The sequence below is a fragment of the Poecile atricapillus genome, chromosome 6 (assembly GCF_030490865.1).
Source record: "Poecile atricapillus isolate bPoeAtr1 chromosome 6, bPoeAtr1.hap1, whole genome shotgun sequence".
In the NCBI taxonomy this organism is placed as follows: domain Eukaryota; kingdom Metazoa; phylum Chordata; class Aves; order Passeriformes; family Paridae; genus Poecile; species Poecile atricapillus.
The window spans coordinates 25,301,766-25,318,912 of record NC_081254.1 but is presented as its reverse complement, the minus strand read 5'-3'; the positions used below and the strand labels follow the sequence as shown (position 1 = coordinate 25,318,912).

Sequence of the window (17,147 nt, the reverse complement as noted above, 5' to 3'; positions counted from 1 at the left end):
TTGTTTATGCTTCTCTAGAAAATAATATTTTTTTCCACTTAAAAATGTCAGTACTTAATTTTTGACATTAACTTCAAGCAGCTCTCTTGAATCACGAGGTATGAAGGAAGATGGACCTGGTGATTTGATTTTCATTTTAATGTCCAACTCTAACAGAAAAGTGTCATGGGAAAGCTTCATCCAGTGCTAATATTTTGATTGAAATTATTTTCATTGTTTGCATCTACATTTATGCTTTGAAAGACAAACAGTACTCTGTTGTTTTTCTGTATGCTCGTGTTTGTGTAACTTTTTGATGGGAGTAGAAGGCATCTGCCTTCTCACTGGCTGCTGTTGGCTGGATTACTTGCCAGTGAAGCAGTATTGCATTTAACTGATATCTGCTACTAATTTCCTGGTTATCTGTGGTCAGGTACAATATGTATAATCTAATATTTAAGGTTTAAGTGATTTATTTAATTTCATTTGCTTACTCAATTTACCTCTTTGACTTAATAAGACCTAATTTATTCCTGATATTAAATTGCTGTGTATTAACACTACACAGTACTAAGCAACTGCTCACAAAACTGCTGTTTTCACTGGTGAATGCATGTCTTGTATCATGTATTCTGCACATCATCTTTCAAAAGTTTGGTTTTTTGTTTTTTTTTGGTTGGTTGGTTTTTTTAAATGAAAGATGATTCATAGATTTAAAATACAATCTTTTAAATTAAATAGTCCAGTGTTCTGCAGCTGCAGCAAGGATTTCACCAGAGTGGAACCTTCATTCACTTCAGCCTGTTTTCTTTTTTGTATGGTCCTACTGATAAAAGTACACTCTTTATAAAGTACAGTGTATAGGAGACTAATGCACCAGCTACAGAGAGAGGTGACTGTGCCCATTAACCTAAAAAAATGCACACAAAAGTCCCACCCAAAACCCCCTGCCATAGAGAGCTCTGCTTTTATGCATTCAGGAATATGGGATTTACATAGTCATAGTGATTTACCCAAGATCAAGAAACTGAGGTGCTCAGTAAGTAACTTTCAAGTTCAAATAAGTGTTTGAAACTGTAGATACAGTATTTAAAGTATGAGTGTGATAGGCTCAACTGAGACTTTGATTAAATGTCATATAAAGTAAACTACATAAGCCTGCATAGAATAGTAGATATTTTTTCAAAGTAGCTTCAAATGGTTCTGTTAAGTATACGAATGTTCTGATGATTATCTTTTTAATTAAAATGAGAAATCTTTGTTTAAAGTGGCATTCTTTTTTACAGCCTGTTACAGTCTCTGTAACAATCATTTCTTAAGTCTGAACGTTTTTAATTCCAGGAATCCATTTATATAAAACTATGTTTAGACTTAATTAAGGAATGATTCTTACAAAGCTTGTAAATAGCCAGGAAAAAAGGGACAGAAAATAAAACTGACATTCACTCTTAACAGAATGATTGTTACAAGGTATGTAATATGCTATAAAAATACAATAAAGCCCTTTTTATAAGAGTTCATATTTTTTGTTCCTCATTTTGAAAGGTATTTAAGAAAAATATCAAAGCTCTGTGAAGCGACATCTGTTTTCTTGAATGGACTAGTGACAACTTCAGTTGTGTTCAATTAGCAGTGCTTGGAACAGTACCTGACCAGTTTGGGGTCCCATCTAGGACCATTTGAGAGGCAAAAGCTTGATACTTAAAAGAGCTTTACTTTCTCAGTTTTTATAAATTAATTAATTTGAATAATAATTCACTTAATTTCCTGGCTCAGGAGTAGGAAGAAGTCAGTCTGAGTGTTCTTTGTTTTCTGTTTCACCCCCAAAGTACCATTTTACTTTTGGTTTTGGATGATTGGGTTCTAGGAGCTGCTGATGGGTCTTCCAGTTTCATAGCAGAATCAGAGCCTTCTGGCGGTATTTAAAGATGCATCTGTGGAGTTTATTCTCTTTTTTTTTGTTTTGTTTTGTTTTTTGTTTTGTTTTTTTTGGGGGGGGTTTGGGGGTGCTTTTTGTTTGTGTTTTTTTTGTGGTTGGGTTTTTTTTTTTTGGTTGGGTTTTTTTTTTTTGGTTGTGGGTTGTTTTATTTTTTAATGAGGGAAAACTCTCAAGTTCATTAATTTTTATATTTGCATGTTTGTAGGAGCTCCCACATAACTGGCAGGTAATATAGTAAAGAATAGTCAGTGTAATTGAAGGCTGAAGGATAATAAAGTTGGATTTTTTTTTTCCTGCTGTGTGCATGTGTATTTATATATGGAACAGATGGACAAAGGCTAATACTTTAAAAGAGGCTCTGCTTGCACCAAACCTATGTCATTCTAGGTGTCAATAGGACCAGAATTTTTAAGACCTGTTCTTTTTTAGCTATTTTTAAAAAATCTTTGAGAACCTTCCAAAGTAACTTATTTGTGTCGTGGACATTGTGGTAGAGAACCCTGGGTATCCAAAGCAAAGATGTCATCAAAGCAGTAGAATAATTTTGTAAGCTGAGATAGTAGAGCATTGCCTTTTAAATGTGGGGTTGCAAATCCTGCTTGAATATTAAACATTTAAATATGTATATTATAACAATAAATATGCATTTAACAGTTTTTCCAATGGTACTGAAATAGCATCCTGTTTTTTTGGGTATTTGTTTGGACTAGTATATTGTATGGAAAACATTGATTAATTTTCTTCTACCCCAAACTTTGTGCTGTAGATTTTTCTGCACTTGATGCAGGCCTTTGGTACTTCAGTAACTTCACCCTCACTTCTTTGGTAATGTTTCATTTCAGCCACTTTGCTCCATTAAATGTATGCAATTAGAAAAGCAAATGGCAAATTTGCTATCGCATCACTGAAGTATTTAGTTTGATAGACTTAAAAAGCCAAATTTGTTGCACCATGCTCTCCACACTGTAATATGTACTATAAACATCAGAGAGAATAGGCTGACCTTAATATTTGCTTCTCAGACTAAATCGCCGCCTTGCAGCAGTTATTTCCCACTGAATAAAAAGTTTAATTTCACGCCCTGATTAGTGCTAGTATGTGCAGGTGGATATTTATTTTATGCAGCTAAACTAATCTGCCTTGGCAAATTATTTGCCAGTCAGCAGAGCTATAATTCCTCATGAGTATTTGGTACTAAATTATCATTCTAATTAGTGAGATAAAGCAGACTGTTCTAACCACGAAGTTTGGTTAGGCAAAAGGGCTTCCTAAATAGTCATTGGAAGATACAAGGTGTGTGGTGGCCTCAACATTCTCAGTATCCTAAAATGGAGTGTGACATGTAAAAAGAAAATGAGGATTTCAGAGGAAGAAAATAAAATTATTCCATAGTTGTATATTGTGGTAAGATAGGAATGTACAGTGTTCAGAGATCACCTTAAGAGGTGCCCAATGAAGAAAAAAAAATCAAATGGTCATCTTTGGTAGGCCACTTGAAGTGGAATACTCCAAGTTCTGATGTCTGGGCCATAAATGAGATGAAATATAAAGTTATATTGTTTCCTTCTTCATTTTCAGTGCTAGCGGCCACTGAGGTAGCAGAAATAATGACTTGAGACAAAAAGTTAAATGGTTGAGGAAACTTCCTGGTCTTGTCTCGTTTAAAATTCACTTCACACTCTAAAAACATTTTCAGTGGAGATCAGAAAGTATTTCCTGACGTACAGATGTTGACTGGATATGTTTGTCAAGTGAATGTGTTCATCCATTATTTTGTTTTCTATGGATTTTACTGTGTTGGTAGTTTGTTTGTATTATAAAATGTGTTAATGAAAGATACTTATTTTCTGTTAGAAGGAGAGTAATTTATACCTGGAAATTCTCACTAAGTATTGTGTGAAGGGATTCCACGAACTTTTTTTCATTTGTATAGGTTGCCATATATTCTTGTCATATTAATTTTCTCAGTGATTACTGCAACAGTATTTATGGTCACATTTAAGACCAGCAAAACCAGCAAGCTGAGCAACTTGATTGTTTTTGTAGAAAAATTTTCATGCTAAATTCATCAATGCAGATGGAATAGGCTGTTTTCTCACTTCCTTGTCTGCTTATATTGTGTCATCTTAAACTCCATGCATGCTGGTGAGATTTGTGTAATATTTAACTGTCCTCAGTAGCTGGTATTTCCAGTACTGAGTATTATCTTTAGTCTTCCTCATTTCTTCCTTACAATTCAGGAGATGCTCAACTAGGCATATTCTTTATACATTTTAAGTGATTTTGCACAGAAGGGCTGAATCCACTGTGTGTTCAGCTGTGGAAACTGAAAATTAATTGTAGAATAGCAGTGTCCAGTGGCTGCAGATAAAGAGTAAGTGCTCAAAATACAACTAATGAGCAATCAAACATGAAGCTGTTTCCCTGACAGGATACTGATTAGTGATGTGAAAAACTTCTTGGTACCACAGAAATGGTTGAAAATAAACATCCTGGGAATTACATTGAATATTTTCTGCTTATTAAACAACAGACCTTTCTAATGCCAGGTTTTCTGAGGTGCTGGGGAAGTCTGGTTTGTACAAATGCTACCCCTGCTTGCAGAAAGAGAAAGCTGAAGCTCAGAAATTTGCCGGGGGTCATGGACTGGAGGAATTTGTGTAGGGATAGTTTACACTGTTAATAGAAGGCAGAATACAAAGAAACCAGTTCTTCTAATAGCTACCATTGTGCTTCTGACCATGTTTTGGTTAATTTTACAATTGGCTAGCCACCTGTTAAGATAACCCATTTTATCATTAAACAAAATTAATTTTAAAAATGGCTTGAAACTGTCTGATTTTAATGGGATCTGAATATTCTTAGTTTTAATCTGCCTCATGAGGCTTGTCTTTCTTCTGGGAAGTACATTGTTACATCATTAAAATATCATCCCCTACTGAGAGAGAAATCGGTCCCATTCACTAAATGGCAATGCTGAAACAATGACAAGTATTTCTAAAAACTGCATTAAAATTCATTTTTTTCTCTTTGCTGTGCAAGTTCCATGGTCCCATTAACCAATGGGTGCTCAGCCTATTTGCCACTGTGTGTGCACAGTCAGATTTGTTAGCTGGGATGGCAGAAGGGTTCAGAAGCAGACACGATGACTTACAGTTTTAAATTATTTCACTTTTCCACAATGATTTTGCTTGGAAGCAAATGACTGATCATAATTTTGCACTCTCTAGCTACTTCTAGTCCTCCTCTGTGCTAAAAATTGAGAAACATCTGATTTAATTTTCCTTCCCCCACTGCTAAAACAGGGTCTTGTGCAGTCATTTTGATGAGAGCAACAGAAAGGAGAGAATGAGGAAGAATGGGAAAGCTCAGCAAGGGGTCTTTCTAGTCTTCTTTGAGGGAAGGACAGAAGTGTTTACAGTCTGTGGGCAGGAGCCATGCAGCCTCTTGGCAGAATCCACTGGAGTAACCAGTTTGGACTAGAAGCAGCAAAAAGGCCTAATGCTGGTTTAATTTGCTTCTTCCCATGGTGAGAAGGGAAAGGTTGCAGGGGCATGCTACAAAGGAATGAAGTTCTTAAGAGCAGTTGTATGTTAGCAAAACAATAGTGTGTTCTTTTAGCTATAGTCTAGATGGAGCTATCTTCTTCAGAAGCACCTGGAGCAAACCGGATCTGAAGAAGATGACGGAGAGGGAATTTGGTTAACACCAGCCAGTGCAGAACTCTGGTGTGAATTTTGTTAGCTGGCTTTGTGCCCTACATGGGATTTTTCTGTTTGTAGGAGCAGTCTCTCATGTTATGTCCATCTTAGGACATAGTTATTCTTACAGAATGGAGTGGGTTCTTTTCCCCCAGATATAGTGAGATGGATGAAACACTGTTGAGAAAGGTGATGGCAGTCTTTGCTTGGATACTAATCAGGGCTGGACTGTACACTGACTAGAAAAGAGTCTGAATGTTTCCATGGTTGCCCATACAGCAACCAGAACAGTCTCTGGTTGTTTCAGAGAAAAATGGTCTATCATGAAAGTCTGTCATACAATGTAGTCACTCTCCCTCTCTACACACATCGTTTGTAATTTATTGTGAGAGCAATACAGAATGGAGCAGTGTTTATGTGGGAGTTGCTTTTAGTTTATGGATAGTTGGCCTTGGATTCTGTCTATTAGGAAGATGTTGGCGATTCTCCAGGGGGGTTGTTCATTTGGTCTACTCAATGCTCTTCCTTCTTATATGCCAAAACTGTGAGCATGATGGAGAAATGCAGCCAGCTATCATTCATCTCCTGCAAATTAGAGCAACGAGAAGGGGGTGTAGTCTCAAGAAACGATGGATCGATCTTGTTTTTGAAGATGAGTCTTAGAAGCATCTCAACAGAAAAAAATTCAAATAATGTTAACAGCCTCTTCAAATGTGACAGAAGGTGTTTCCTTTTGCTAATATATTTTAAAATCGACATTTCCTTTTCTTTTTGTAACTTTTTCCTTTTTATTTTTCCTTCTCTTGACTAGGATGACTCCAGTGAAGTGTATTGCTCGAGTACTTTGTTACAGCTATTGTTATAAGCAAGCATAAATACCCTGAAAATTTTTTACTGCTAAGAAAATATTCCTATAATCTCACTGACTTTAAAATAAGAATTTACATGGAGATGATAAAGGGCCCGTCAGTGAGAGGACATGTTGGTGTTGGTTTGGAATAGGTCTTGTGGGTTCAAGTCTGATACTGGTAACCAAAGTACTCTCTAAAGCTTTCGCAAACTATTGAGAGCAGTAGCTAAGTGGAATTCTCTTTGCTATGACATTGCAGAGCTATTCCAAATTTGACTACTTTGAAAGTCAGAATCCTAGCTCTTATTTTCCTGCTTAACTCCATTCATGGCTAATTCTTTCTCATTTGTTCATACGCCAGTGTCCTTGAGCTTAAACAGCTCTCCTTGTTCCCCTGTGTTCATCTGTAGATATTTGTGGAGAGCAATCATATTTTGCTCTGAGCTGGATCTGGTCAGGCTAAACCAGCATTCTTTAATTCTGCTATAAGACAGAAGGATCATAGTTCTTGATCATCTTAGTAGACCTTTTTAAACAGCTGCAAAATTTGATTAGTCTTCCTGAAACATGAATGACCAGAGCTATACAGAACATTCCAGGAAATATTTTATAGATTCCTTGCGTTAAAGCAGTGATCCTAATTCCTCTCTTCTGGGAATTTTTTACTTTATACAATATCCTATAGTAGTATGTGCCATTTCCTTGGCCCCATCTTATGGGTGAGCCATCATTATCTAATAATAATAGTTACTCTAATGAGTAACATATCCCAGGGCCTCTTTTCCTGTTCTCAGGTACTGAGTTCATAATTTAAAATGGAAATAATGTAACTTTGATTTCTATTCATCATGTGTCAGTTCTGTTACTAAATTTCTAAGATGTTTTGTCCTATATATTTATAATGTCTATTTCATTAGCACATTGGTAATTCTTGAGTATTTTAGCTATTAGTGAGAATATTTAACATAATTTCAATAATAATAATAGATTTCAACAAGGATTATTCTCTGTACAGCTTAGTGGTTCCTTTTTCAAAATTTCCTGTGATGCACTACAGTTTTTAGTTTCTTAGCCTTCTTGTAACTCTGGTATTAATCCTAATCCTCTTAATTTTAACTAGTAACTTCCTACATGTCATCTCAAATGCTTAACTACTTCTAATTTGTCTGGACTTCAGTGATCTTCTTAAAGAAGAAGATTGGGTTAGTCTAGCACTAATTCTCATTTGTTCTAAATTTGGAATAGATTTACTTAGCCTCCCATGGTGACTGTTTCATTTTGGCTATAGTTATCAGTACTCAGTCTCAGTAGATTTCCTTTCTTGGGAGGCTGGACATACTGTTTGTCTGTGTTTTAGCTTCAGTTCTTGATTTTTTGGCCAGCTATTTCTGCAACATTTTAGATTCATTCTGGTTAGAATTACAGATGGTTGTCCTGTGTGAGGATGCTACCAGGGGCTGCTCTTTAGGTATCTTCAGCTGCTGCTGTTGCCCCTGCTTCATTCTGGCATTGCAGTCCTCCAAGACAGCAGGTGATGCTTTGGTGTTTCTTGGTTGAAGGAGGAGTTTGCTCTAGTTAAGCAAAGCAAAGGAACATTTGCATCCTATGCAAGGAATTGAGAACTCTCATGGAGCTGAATTTGGTACAGGGTATTTACGTAAGGAAAAGAAATTTAATATATTTTGGTAAGTTTTTGAGGCAATTAGTTACAGATTCCAAATTACTTCTGATGGTTGAAAAGGTCCTGCACTGTAATTGTAGCAGAGTGCTTTGTGAGGGAATTGTATTTGGACAGAATGACCATTCCTGCAAAAAGGAAGTGATTTATTGAGCAGGAAAATATTTGGCTAGTGCTGGAGCCTGCTCAGAAGAGAAGAGCTCAGTAGCTAAGCAGAAAATCTGGGGGAGTGCTGGAGTGTGCTCTTCAGAGTGTTTCCTTCTCTTTAGAAAAAAAATGGTATTCCTTTTACAAATTTGTCTGCTTAATGTGTGAACGGCAGATTTCCTTCCAGGATATTTGGCACAGACCTGTAACCCATCTCTCCTGCATGCTTTTTTGTCTGTTACCTAAGATTCAACAGGAGATTGGGAAGGTAAAAAGTTAATATTGTAGTTTCTTACGCTGATTATGGAGATTGTAGTTTTCCAAACTTAATTTGGTTTACCTTGGCTGTATTTTTTTTTTTAAAAATACAGGACTTTCTATTCCTGATGCTCTGAATTTCAGTGAAAAATTAGAATCCAAGTGAGCTCTATGACTTTTCTATGGACTTAGAAAAAAGAGACACAATACTTGGAAGGCAGCAGCTTCATTTTGTTGATCTCTGGACAAGCTTCCAGCTTATACATAAATGCCTGCACTGTGAATGTTGGAATGTTGCTGTTCTTGTTGGAAACTTACCTGGCACAGATTCAGAAAGTAGCATGGGAAATGGCCTTCACCACAGATCTTGCAGTCCTGAAGAAGGCTGGATATAGTACTTGAATTTCATCTTTAAAATGTTAAATCATTGGGAAATCAAGTCTGGGCACAAAGAGAATCTCCACACTGCTCAAGTAAGCATGTTTTTGGATCTTGCTGATACTTTGTTCAGAGATTAATGGAGTGCTGTCACCATTTGGTTTTCAATACTGTAGCTTAGTATTCTTGTGAGCCCTAAAGAAGATATCCAGGTGTTTCATGTTACAGAAGTAGTTTACCTAGTTGCTGCTGCTCTTGCAGGATATAAAAAAACCTTGCATCTATTTATCTGTCAAGGAGTATAAATAGACACTCTCCAGTGGGAGTTGGTTTTGAGCAGATCTCAGTTGACGAACTCAGGCAGATTCATTAAAGAACCGGAGTAGCCATGTTCACCACGTGCGGTGAACTCATTAAGGTTCACAGGCAGTCAGAGCCTACTGTTCAAGAGTGCTGTGTCCTTCTGAAGGAGTTTGTATCAAACTGTGAGACCTGACAGTCAGCTGACTTAGTGTTTGTTCGTTCTTTCTACAAAATCTCACAAAGGACACACTTAAATACTGGTAACTTAAGCTTTTAGGATCAGATAGCTCATGGGTTTTTCTCCCAATAACAAAGAAATATTTTGAAATCATGTTTGGTTTTGTTGAGCTGTGGTCCACAGATCTAACTGTGCCTTATTTTGAGTATTGCTTTGGGCAGTAGAGTCAGGGATCTGTTTGGGCCATGAAGTTGTATATTCTGTAATAGGAATTCAGTTTATTGCTGTAATGGATGCAAACTCATTACAAGTTCTAGGCCACAGGGGATACTTTCCTTTGCTGTGGAAGTCATCTCAGCCGGACAATCTTCAGTGCAACTGGCCATGCCCTTCCATGTCAGTGACTGACAGATCTAATTCTGCTTTTATAGCCGAGAGCCTGTTAGTTAATGGAGTCGTGAATATTGTTACTCAGAGGCAACCTTCAGAGTATTAAAATGCATGATTCCTGTTCTTCACTTGATATTTATCAAACAAGGTGTTGTATCTAATGAATTCAATGCTATTGTAAAATAAGTACTGTGTGTAGATCATGACTTAAAAGAAATGGCAATATAAGTAGCTTCATTATTGCTTTGCAATGATGGAGAGAGATGGGTTTAGTTTGCTTGTTTAAGTCCTGTGTGATGGAAACCCAGAGTGAATGTCTTCTCTGAGGGAACAGCAAGCATTATGGGTGATATGATCAGATTAATAAGATCCTTAGTACATATATATTTCATACAGGTCTCAACTTTTTTTCCCCCCTCATTTCTTCTTACATGGAAGCAGATGAAATGCAGAAGCAGCAGTACTGCCTTGGAAGTACCATAGTAGGTTTCCTTTTATAATTATCATTCTTGACATATTTATCCTTTCTTATGGAAGTGAAGATGCAGATATTTAAGAACCCTTCTTGCACAAAAAAGCTCAATTTCCGCTCAGTACTTAATTAGCACTTGTTTATGACACAGCATCTGATTTGATTTTCGAAACAAATTGCACAGTAAAGAGGCTGATATTTAAACTGTATAGTAACCACAGCTCCAGCTGTGACTCAAATCTTGTAAGCCTTCAGGGGTTGTGTTTAGGCTTAGAAAATAGGAACTCAGGCCTGTAATTAAATGTCCTCTGAAAATCAGCCTTGGTAGAGAAGTGGAGAGGGTACCACTGAATTTTAAATTACTGGCTTGTTCTCAAGAATCATTCTGTTGTTCTGGACCTTGCTAGAGACTGCAGAAATCAAATGGTTTAAAAATGGAAGAGTAGATTACTAAAGGGAAAAAAGGCAGGGGTTGCAGACAAAGAAATGAGCAAAGTAAGCTATTTTGGCTCCCCAGTTTATAGACATGTGCAATATATTTAATTTTAATATATGGCTAATGTATAGATAACATATTCTGTGGATACCAGGAAGACTAGAGAGAGTAAGGACTTCATATGCAGTAAAATTGCATTTTAGAACTGTGAGTAAGGTGCTGATGGTCGTGGAATAAGCCATTTGTGGTAATGTAAGGCTCATTTTTAAGGCAAGGCCTCAATAATAAATATCAATGTCTTGGAAAAGGAAGTAGACTAGGTTAGATTACAAATTAGTCCCTCACCTAAACCAAAACATTAAATATTCACAAAATAGCATGATAGAAATTAGTAGTTAGAGTGCTTTTAGAGTTACTTTTTGTGGAAAGCAATCACTGTCAATGCTATTGAAAAAGAGAGCAAAATTCCCCTAGCAGCCTGACTTCTAGTCAAGGAAAATGCTGGAGCAGATGCTAAGAGAAAATACTATGCTTATGAATGGTATTGAACCATGAGCATAAACGATGTCTGCTCATGAAAATACAAAAATGAGTAGGTCTTGCTGGGCAATTAATTGTATTGCTGGTGGAATTGCTTTGAATCGATCATAATCATGGAAGATTTTAGTGTTGATTTATAAATTAATACAGCTTTCAAACAAGACAGTTTTCTGGGTCCCACATCTTTTTAAGGCTGAGGGGAAGAGGGGAAATTTTATTTGTTTTAAATTGTCAGTCTTACAGTCCTGTCTGCTGTCATTGGGATACTGCAATTCAGAATATTTTAACCAGATGTATTACTTTAATTGCCTCTTTCTGCTGAAGGATGCATTCCTAGGGGTCATTTACAGTGTGCCTTACAGAACCACAGAAATTCAGAATTTAGGAGCTTGGCTAGACTTTTACAACCAATCATCACTCTGAGAAATTTTAATTAAATCATACTTTTCTATTTTGCTTATTTTGATGTAAATGGGGGCTCACTTGTTCATATATCCCACTTTAATGGCATAAGCGGCAGTATGTGGGTAATGACACACATACCTTGTACTGGTAAAATTTGCTTCTCTTCTATGCAGTCTGTCATTTCTTCTTAGATGACAGTAGGTTTATCAAATGCAGAGGAGACGTAGCTCATTGAGAGGATTTTGCAAATATTTGCAAGTATTGAGGGATGAATGATGGGTCTTAGTTTCTCCTATTTTTATGTTTCACTTGTCAGCATTGAAATATAAATTGAGTTTATGGTAGCTGCTAATCTGCCGAAACTCCTGATTACTTTTATTACAATACTCAAACAGCTTTACCTTCTAATCACAAAAAATTGTGTTGGTAAGCGTTGTGTGAATTGAAATACAGTGTTACCTTTACTACTGGAAACACTTCTGCTGAAGAGTAATCCTGTTACTGGTATGTAACTGTAATTATGGTTACTAATTTGTAACTGTATTAACAGATCTGTTAATACGGTTACATATTTGCAGGACCGGGGTCTTCAAATGAAGTGGTTCAAGTCAGTGTCTTAAATCAATTATTCAGACTGCTCTGGAGTGATGGGCTAGCAAATGTTAAGCAGCCTGCTGGTCTGAATAGCTTGACTGTTATCCTTTAATTTGTAGGTTAGGTGACAGAAAGAAATGAAATAATTTTTCACAATTTATTGTGAATGCAATTTGTTTCTATCATCACAACAATTTGTTCTGTGAACTTGGGCACATCTGAGAGTGGTATTCAGATCTCTCTACTTCTGACACCAATTTCAAGTGATTGTTATTTCTGCTTGTTTATGAAGACGCTTATTTTTATTTCCTGAATAGATACATACTGGGCTGTGCTACTTTGAAAAAGAAATTGAAGCACTTGAGCCAGAAGTAAAATGTGTATTTCTGTATTGTTCTTGCTAGATATGCAGCACTTCATATAGTTTCTTCCATTTCCAAAGCACATGGAAATGTCAAGAGCTCCTCTTAGCAAACCTGTGAGGTGGGTTAAATGAGTGTTGTCCCCATTTTACAGTCGTAGAGAGACTAACCACCCATGACGTTAGTGCTGAAGGAAGGATCAGTTGGAGGATGATGCTTCTAGCTGTGTGAGAAGTCTCCTAAAACATGGTTTGTTAATGTGTTAAGCATTGCAAGTCCAAACACAGCAGGTGAATGCAGTAACCAGACATACTTGACTTTAATTTATCAGCACAATGGTGGTTATTAAAATTCATGTTCAACTGAGATCATTGGCTAGGACACCAGGGCATAATCTTACTACTACTTTGAAAGATTTAGGAGGATTTAAATTCAAACTGGAGAGAAGCAAAAATAACAAGTGCTCAAAGTATACTGTAAAATCCTGCGTGTGTACTTCTCTTTAGAGGCAAGATTTTAGTCTGTTCTAGTCCTTATTTTATTAATAATTTTATTTCTTTAATATATATTATTTTTAATATATTTATTATATATATTATTATTTCTTTATTAAATGCCCACCATAGATGTGATAGTTTATCATTCAGCCGTAACACGTTTTTTCTCTCCAAGAAATTGTACTTTTTGTTGTTACGAGTACCAAAGTGGATGCAGTTTGTACAATCTAAATATCGTGTTGACTCAAGAACAAGTGAGAGTAAGCTCATCTTCATTTGAGCCATTCTGAAAACGAGTAAGCTTCTTCCAGCCTTCCAGGAGGAGCGGTAGGGGCACACATCTGATTTGTAGGGGAAGTACTGTAAGTTAAGAAAGGAATTGTGAAGTAGTTTCTGGGAGTAAGAAAAGTCTCTAGGCTTGCTGTTTGCGGATGTTCTGTCTAGTACTGTTCCTTAGATGTGATTTTAATTTCTTAAGTATCTCCTTTTTTTGTGGGGAAGGGGAACACTTGAATCCACTTGAATATGGAAGTATCTTTGAACTACAAATGTCATGCTAGGCAATGTTTTGGGGTTTGTTGCATGTTTTTTCCTACCTGTAAGTTACGCTATATATGTTTTGTGCTTCTAGTGCAACTCGATGTCTTGCCTTTTCTTCAATCCAGTAAAGCATGAAAACACTAAATGAGGGGGGAGGTTATATTTGTCTGTTGATTTGAGGCATAATTTACAGCTGTGTGTAAGTATAATAACATGTTACCCTGGTATTAAGGCTGCACCTCTTCAGGAATTTTCTGTCATCTCTTCATGTTGTCCAGTGTCTGCTCTGACCATGTTGAGGATGGTAACTGTGAAAGCACTCATAGCTTGACTACTGCTGTTTTGACACCATTTGCTTTTTATGTAGAGTCAAAAGTATTAATGACCATTAGTCTTTGCTATTGCACCCACCACAGTGGCTGTGCTTATCCAAGCACATTTTTGTGGAAATTAAAACTGAATACCTATATATACTGAACTGAAATGTAAAACAGTGGAAAACATAAAAATGGTGACTTTATTAAAAAGTGTTCTTAAAGCAGCTGATATCAGAGCAGTAAACAAGAACTAATCCGGGGTCTAAATCTTCATATGTGCCTTTAGAAATCTGCGTTGTTTAAAATGCTCCAGAATTTAGACTTAGGTTAGCTAGGTCCCAGTGTAAAAGGAGGTCTCTCTTTATGTCTATTCTCTCCTAGCCCCGAATACACATGCCAAAAGATGGATTTCAGCTTATATCTTCTGGATACCAAGCATGGCTAAAGCAGGTTGGACTGTATTATTGTTATTCATCTCATGTGAGGGACCGTGTTGGACACCTGTGCTTGTCTCATTAGTGAAGTACATAAATGAGGGTGTAATGAAGTTACAGTGCCATGTTAGCTGATACCCCTCATAGCCATCACTGTTTTGTGTTTATGCATGCTGTGTTTGTATAACATTTTCTCACCAGTCTGATGAATGTGCACTTCCTGTAAATAAAAGTTCAAAATGCAGTCACCTGGAAGCGAAGAGGGTCAGAGTCTGAAAACAAATCTACAACAACAGCTTGAATTACAGAATTAAAATGGGCCTTCAAACACAAAGCTGCATGGTGGTGGTGCTGGTAATAATGGGGAGGCCACTGGGTTAAAACTCAAGAGGATTGCATCTAGCATCTAATTCAGATCTGCCTGGGTGAATCAAGTATGGACACTTACTCACATCACATAACAATTGTGCAGTTTGACACAGTCTGACACTGTGGGGAGTCCCCACTCGGAAGTGGCCTAGTGCTATATTACTCTGGCTATTATTAAAGGCCAGGCTTTAGATGTCTCAGCAGTCTGCCTCTAGCAATTGCTGTCAGCTTTTCACTTTTGTGAGTGAAAAATCCCCCTTCAGAAAAAATCGCTTAATTTACAAATGGCCTGTACAGTTCTCTTCTCTGATGAACATACATATATGATGAGTCCTGTGTCCTTGAGAATACACGGTTTAAAGTTGCTGTTTCTGTAGAAAGCCAGAATGTGTTGTTATGGCAACAAAAACTGGAAATATGAAAACAGCACAGATAAGCTGCATCCCGTTGTCATGGCAACTGCAGTTGTGAAATGACAAAACATGGTGATGAAGGGATCTTCAAGGTGGTGCTGTGAGCCCAACATAAACAAAGAGCCAAGTCACTTGAGCAGAGTGTGAGAATGAAAAGCTGCATCAGCAAATCCCCTTAAAATATGAGAGTTTCATTGAAGGTGCTAACAGGATGGTTTTGTTTGTCCCCTGTTGTGTCAGTATCTTACAAGCAGTAGTAACTTGCTTGTGCAAGCTGCTTACTGCTGTCAACTTATATTGACTTCTGTGAAACTGACCAGAGCTTGAACATCTATTAGAAGATGGGCATCAAGTTTTATATTATATATGCATTTCTTTGAATGAGTTCTTTGAATGATGTACGGCAAAGGTGAAGTGTGCTTTGGAGCTTCTTTCCAAGAGACTTGTTTCTCTCTCGCTCTCCTCAAGTCCACTCTAGTGAAGGTCAGTTGGGACACTGAAGCTTATGTTTTCTTGATTTAAACTTTGCTGAGCCGGAGGCAAGGTGTCTCAGAGGAATCTAAACTCTGCAATTATTGTCTCACAGAGCTCAAGTTTGTTGACCTATGGGGCATGGCATCAGTTTCTGTTTCTTATGTGTGTTGGGAGAACAATAGGAAGAGGATTATGTGGCTGTTCTGTTTTACTTCTGAGGCAAACAGACCAGTCTTATATTGCCAGTGCTCTGATGCAGGTGGGATATATGCTTTTTGGACTCTGAAAAATACCAAGGGGTAAAAAAGCCTAAAATGCACAGTAAAATTTCCAAGGAGCCTTTACACTAAGCAACCTCAAATAATAAAAGAACTTGCACTTTTTGAAAAAAGATATTTTTTGTAAGCATGCTTTCCCTTTGATTTTCAGTTTATTGATATTAGTTCTAATGTCTATCTCAATCTTCTTACTTCTTGATCCAAGGAAAAGTTATAAACCTGTGCTTGTCATCAGCAGATACTGTCGTGGAAATAGCTTTGCTATTCCAATTTCGTGCTGTGATTTCACCACAGGAAGTGTAAGGGTAAGGCAGTTGATATAAAGGCTGGGAAGAGCTTTCATGGGAAGCAGAGAGGTTAATTTTTTTTGAGGTGAGTTTGATTTGGAATAGGATATCTATTAAAGGTACTACCTGTAGGATTCCTTAAAACTATGTATTGAAAAGAAAGCCACTTTTGATCTATGTAAAAGCATAATCTATATATGCATCCAGATGGAATGGGGGCTGTGCATCAGGTTTATTCTCCTGTTGTCTGTATTTTTAACAGGATCCTAACTTAATGATTTTTTTTTTTTTTTCTCAGCATGGCTGAGTATTGATCTGCTGCCTGACTTATACAGAATGTGAGAAGTATCCCAGTAACACATTGTATTAATGTGGACTAAAAGCAGTTTATATTACAGATGAGGTGGAGGAAGATGGAGTTCTGCAAGGCTGGACACATACTATAAATATCCATAAAAGCGACAATTTTATCTAAAACCAGTGCTGGCTGCATTTGCGTATTTTCAGCCTTTTTAAACCGGAGGTAATAGTTGAACACTACCTAAGCATGGGTTGCCCACACTGATGCCATTACCCTCTGCCCTTTAATGTCAGGTTTTATATTTAATGTTGCTGTGCTGCAGTGGAGAGTTGTATTGCGTTCTTATGTGGGCTAGAGGAAATACAATACCTATGGCCAGAAATACATGTTGCTTTAAGACTGGCATTTTAAGTAACCTGCATTGTTCTCTTTACTCTAGCTCTTTCCTGTTTAGGTGTTTGTCTTTTTGTAGAAGACAAGTTGGTTTATTCAGCCTTGATCTTCATTTAAGCTTTTGACTTGCTAGCAGTCTGTAACATCCCGTCACCTAGATGCTGACCCTTTGGAGACAAGCCACAATTGACTCTCTGAAGGGGGAAAGGGGGGAATATTTGTGTATAAATACAG

General features: G+C 37.1%; 1 protein-coding gene across 5 annotated transcripts in view; it reads left to right on the top strand.

The window, feature by feature from the left end:
- BTRC (beta-transducin repeat containing E3 ubiquitin protein ligase) overlaps positions 1-17,147 on the top strand; it is a 115,938-nt gene that overhangs the window by 2,516 nt on the left and 96,275 nt on the right. For 4 of the 5 annotated variants that reach the window (XM_058840821.1, XM_058840819.1, XM_058840817.1 and 1 more), the window contains exon 2: positions 14,346-14,414. The exons of the other annotated variant lie outside the window; for it this stretch is intronic. In XM_058840821.1, the coding sequence (XP_058696804.1) occupies positions 14,346-14,414 (69 nt within the window). The remainder of the gene's footprint in view (positions 1-14,345; positions 14,415-17,147) is intronic. 5 annotated transcript variants of the gene reach the window in all.